Source organism: Bombus pyrosoma, linkage group LG6 (genome assembly GCF_014825855.1).
Source record: "Bombus pyrosoma isolate SC7728 linkage group LG6, ASM1482585v1, whole genome shotgun sequence".
In the NCBI taxonomy this organism is placed as follows: domain Eukaryota; kingdom Metazoa; phylum Arthropoda; class Insecta; order Hymenoptera; family Apidae; genus Bombus; species Bombus pyrosoma.
In genome coordinates, this window is record NC_057775.1 from 952702 (window position 1) to 958578 (window position 5877).

The 5877-nt window shown below is 36.6% G+C and overlaps 1 protein-coding gene across 1 annotated transcript in view; it reads left to right on the forward strand.

Moving 5' to 3' along the window:
* LOC122568269 overlaps window positions 1–5513 on the forward strand; it is a 292044-nt gene extending 286531 nt beyond the window's left edge. The window contains exons 7-8 of the mRNA XM_043727837.1: window positions 3386–3604; window positions 4800–5513. Coding sequence (XP_043583772.1) covers window positions 3386–3604; window positions 4800–4819 — 239 coding nt within the window. The 3' untranslated portion in view covers window positions 4820–5513. The remainder of the gene's footprint in view (window positions 1–3385; window positions 3605–4799) is intronic.
* The last annotated feature ends 364 nt before the right edge of the window (window positions 5514–5877 follow it).

Genomic DNA, 5877 nt, shown 5'->3' on the forward strand with positions numbered 1-5877 from the left:
ATATGCGTCCTTAGTCCACACCGATGACTTTCGCCAGACGCATATATGCATCCATAGCACTCTAAGGGTTAATTGGCAATTATTTATGTATTCCAAAAGATTATTTCAAATTTTAATATAAAGATGTATATTCATTTCGTAGTAGCTCATTTAGAACAATTTTTATTTCGCACTTTTATATTATGTCTTAATAAGTTGTAGGTAGCATTCTATAATAATATTATACAATGTATGAAAATTTCAAGACCTGATATTAATATTCTCAAGATATTGCTTTTCCAGGATAGTGTAGCTGTTGCACTTGCACTTTGCGTCAACATTTTGTCGACATTGCAGCTTACCTCTTCTACAGAAGGGGCAGTGAAAAATGCAAATTCAGCAGCTACACGATTGTTCCTGAAAAACCAAAATCATGACACTTCACTGTCGCGGGAACTTGAAATCTAAAATTAGATATTAATATTGTTTCAACAAGAATGATTAATCCAAACGTAATATGTATACAAGTCCAAGTATTATTTCATTAATTATAATATACTACTACAGTGAATTTATTTATTTGATGTATTTATTTACAGTGATTGAAAAGAGCTTAATGTAGTAATGTACATACAACTGAAACAACTAAATTTGTATAACTACTCAACTTTTGAGTAAGATCAACACAAGCATAGAAAGAAGACTGAAAAGGAAACACCCAGCAGATCTCACAAAGGATATAACTTAACAAACACGAAGATGGTACCCCGCTGGGGCTAACCATCCACATGCTATATTTTACCAAGTATTTAAGCTATAATATTTTACCAAATGTCCTACTGGACAAATTGTAAAATTTAAATAAATAATAAAAAAAAAACTTCTGAGTAACAACTCACCACTCACAACTCATGACCAACTTCAACTCACTCTAACTTCTGACTGCAACTAACTCACTTTCTACACCAAAGCTTCCTTTTATCCCACAGTTTTCGGTACTCCTACCACGCACACGTGTTTTGCAGCTGTTAATGGTCCAAGATGGTCACGTACACCCTTTTAATCAGTTATTGTCCTAAAGGGCCACGGGTACATTGCTGGACCACATGGCCCATTTTGATTTCCCATCCTTCCCGATCCGACAGCATTTTCACTCTTTTATCTGAACTGTAGTTCAGAATTTCCCCAAATGGTTTTTCCATGATACTATAAACTATTAACCCTATTATTATTAGAGTGCTATGGATGCATATATGCGTCTGGCGAAAGTCATCGGTGTGGACTAAGGACGCATATATGTGTTTGTCAATTTTTCCAAGCACCTACGCAGAAGTAATACTATTACGTTTGTGTGAGATAAATATAAATGCATTTGAATGTTAATGCCGCGTTCGAAGAAACTGTCTTTTCTTTTTTTTTTTTTTATTTAATACTTTGCATTCACAATTTGTCCAATTTGGACATTTGGTAGAATAATCGTGCCGGCACAACACAATTATCAAGAAGAAAATGTGTTGTTTGTGTGAAAAATAAGAGAAGGAACGACAGAAAATGCGATGTCGGATTATGTATCGATAATTGTTTCGAAATTTTTCATGCACAACTGAATTATTAACTTGTGTTATATTTACTAAATTTAGTTTTCTAGTTTGTTGTCCTCTAGTTTACTACCCAAATTCTAGTTTATTGTAAATTTCAATGTTTATAATAAGTAATTAATACTAAAAAATAACGCTCTTGAATCATTTAATCTCGTGCAAAAGAATTACTATAACTTATTACTATTTGCGCTTTGAATAGTCAATCAACAGAGTTCAGTATAGCTAAAAAGTATTCAGTCCACAGCGATCGTCAGCGCTGGCAGCATGCCGTCCGTACGGATGGCATAGGCTCCGAGTATTCAGCACTCTAAGGGTTAATATTTATTTCTAGTATTAATTAAAACTTCAAATCAATTTCGCCGAAAATAAATACTGTACTTATTCTTTATAACTTGTATAATATAATATTGCATATATATAGTATTGAGCGTAAAAAGCTTCTTTTAATTGTTTTGGAAAAAGTTATTTGTTTCTAAAAATAGAAGAAATATCCTACTCCTATGCTTATTGTACGTACGTGAATAAAATCCACTGCCAACCAGCAACGGTCTGTCTTTATAAAAGAAATGCACCGATCATATTCGTTTTCTATACGAGAAAAGTGTGAAAACGAAATGGAAAGGGGCACTCCGTACCAGTGGTGTGCGTAGCTGTTAAAAATCGAAAGTGGATTTCCGCGCGTAACCGGTCACCGTTCGAAGAGAAAGAACGTGGCGTTCGATACGGATGGAGCACGTGCAGCTTGCATGTGCACGCGACCGACAGAATATCCACGTATATCGTTACCTTTGATCATCCATGATTAGAAACCACCGATTCGTATACGGAAGTTGCTATCACTGTATCTTAGTTCGTTTTCCTCGCGAAGGAATGGTTTTTGATCCTTCACTTTGTTATGCTTGATGGTCTCCACAGCTTTAACTACTGTTTGTGAAACAGTATTAAATTATCATGTTAATGGTCAGAAGCTCCACCTTCTTATTCCTGAATTTAATTTCTGCTATTTATATTGCAAACACGCGGCAAAGTAGTAAAGATGATCTCTTCCCCAAACAATTTACAAATCCAAACGACCTATGAAGTTTAATAAATTTTTGTCGTGATCCGCTCTACCATAAAGTAGAGATCGGGGTTAGATTCAATTTGTGTTAGGATGATTTTCTGTCGCGGTTTTATTAAAGTATATCGCGTAAAGGCACATAAATTCAAAGGCGCAAAAATTTCAAAGGAATCTTAATTGCTTCGATAGAACTACTTACCGTTGTGTAAAAATAAAACTAAAATAAAACAAGCAAGGTAACGTACATTTCAGACGAATACATTTCCCTCGTTATCTTAAATAACGCAATCCTCGTCTTTCTATTTATATCCCTTTTCAATAAACGCGAAGCGGAACCAACGCAACATTGAGCCATTAATAATCCTTGGCTAAATAAAAATTATTTAACAACGTACAAACATTCGATACTAAATAAATCGAACAACGAAACAAAGTTAAATTCCTGTAAACCAACATAGAGCTACATATAATGAACGTCTCAACGACTTCAGTGACCCAACATTCCTTCACCCTTTCAATGGCACAACAACGATCGACAGCAGTCAAAAGGATAATGTTTCAGTAACTGCAACTTGTCACGTCACCGTTTAATCCCTTCAATCGCTTACGCTCGATACGTTCGTCCGGGCTATGATTAATGCAATGCGACGTGTCAATTATATTCGACGATCGACAAGTAGAATCGCGGCACTGATTTCGTAGAAAACCAGCGAGATTCACTCAGCCGTAATGACTTCGTTTACAGGCCGTCGCATGAAATACCACGTCCATCATCATCCCCGCGGAAGAACAAAGAAAGTGGACGGCGTAAAGACTCTTGGTGTCTGGAGAGCCGACGTGTTCGACCCTCGATTAACACTTTTCAATTGGTTGCCTTTCACGTGTGGAAACGGTTCACGGGCAAATAGAAGAGAAGAGAAAAGAGAAACAGACAGGGCCTGTCGGCATGAAATTGAAATAAAAGGTATAATAGAAAAATCTGCTCGTTCTCCTTGAAGGGTGCCGCGTGCAGCGCGAAACGAATTGACATTCAAACGAAGTAGCGGCTCTCCCGATTTGAAAGTAGACACCTGTATGCTCGAGGGCCCTGGCTCGCGCATAAACATGCCTCCACGGTGAGAATAAATCTGAATTCGATTTGCCACGAATTTACGACGATATTGTCGCCGAGCAGTGAGAAACGGTGCGAGCCCAGAGATTAATATCATCGCGTCCCGGCGAGTCGTGTTTGCGTAAATTTCCCGTTATGTTTGCACTCGCGAACCCTGACAAAAATTCGCGGGATCCACGTCCTGCGATATCTCACGTCGGATATCGATGCATACGGGGTAACAGTGAGATATATTCAGAATCGTGAGCGAGGTAACGCGTTAAGTTTGACCCTTTCGAATTTCGATGAAATTCATATCTTCGATGAAAAGTGGTGGAAATTGTATTAATTTAATTTTAAATTTACAACGAAAGCAATCCTCGTCCATGCTCGTCTTTCTTTAAGAAAACCAAAGATTATTTTACCATCTTTAATTTCTATTTAATATATCTCAATACTTTTCAAACAAGACGTTCATCGTATTAAATTATATAATTTTTACGACTGCATCTGTAATTATATCGCAGACAGATTATGTGCAATTTTTACGAGTGTTTAAGCAAAGCCTTGGATAACAAATTGTACCTCATTTAATACGGTGATTATACCGTTTTATTCTTCAACTTAAACGGCGCAACTTAATATCATGCACGATATATCAACCACAAAGTTGTTGCTTTAATATGTTAAATGATACTAAAACGTATGATCCAATACATCCCGAGTTATTACCGAAAACAAAGCCAAGAAGCAGCCATACGGAGATACTCGTTAGGAAGGATATATATATATATATATATATATACGTATAACTCGATGATATTTCCGTTCAAATATATCATTTACCAGAAATTTTTCGAATGATTACCTGCATTATTTATTAGATAACCGCACGATCTCGCTATTAAGCGTTTCCTCTGCAATTTCTCTACTCCGCCATATCGATAGCTCCATACATATAATCATATATCCACCATGATACTCTTATAAAATACAGGCCATGGAGATTTATAATAATAAAGAGTTGAATTTTTCTTTATTTATCTGCATTTTTTCGTATTTTTTTCAGATCAAAGAGACAGACGATAACACGTCATGAAGTTCCAATCTCGCCACGTCTCTGCCTCTCTCGGATCAATTACAATCCACCTAAATGGTAGATTCCACTCTGCCCAATAAAGGCGTATTGCAATTAGTACCGACTGTATTTCCATCCACCGATGCTCCTCCCGGTCCATCTGTTATTGCCGATGCATTATGATAGCGCCGAGAGACCGTGAGAGATGCTGAAGAGCAATGTACAGTCGCTAGAAGCAAATTCCAACGTAAGTACAAGCAACGAGCATCGAATCCAAAGGCAAGTCGATCGTTCGATCTCTTTTATGCTTCTGCCCAATGTACGAAGACTCTTAACTTTCACGTCGACTGTTTTTCGATACGTTGACTTTATTACAAAATCAAATGTTTAGTTGAGAGTGGACTGTGTTGAATTTCTTCTTGTTGCTTAGTTCTTGTTCTGAAAAGAACAGTTATGTGGACTGTGCGAGAGAAGTGAATCGAAGCACGATCTGTGGATTGACGTTTAACAAGTCGTTTATTATGTTTCACGATGTTTTACAGCGACGAAGACGCGATACGTTTCGACAATTACAAACTACGATGACTTGAGATAGCGAAACTGTGATACAACGTGGTTCGCACAGAATAACGGAAATTTCTCTGTATAGCGAAATTGTATACTCGAAATAAACTTGTTGTTTCCTAGAGAGAAGACAGTTGGTATGCTATTGATTAGTTAAATCACTATAATAGAAATTTGTTGATATAGTAAGATGGGGTTATCCGAATCGTCTAAGCTTCGACATTAAAAAATTTAATCTTGAACTTCGTACGGAATAATCAAATTTGCTTATTAATATTATTATTTCTATTATAAAACATTATTTTTATATTAATTAGTCCTTGATATAATAACGGTGAAATATGAAAATACCGTGTTCTTTAGGTCCAACCATCTTAGGTTCTTTAGGATCAATTATATCCGCTTTCCCGAAAACTGTGTCATTCAACATTACGAAACATCCCTTTCGCATAACAATCCTTTGAACAAATATCGTGTCTGGTCCATTCCCCTTTCTTCAACACCC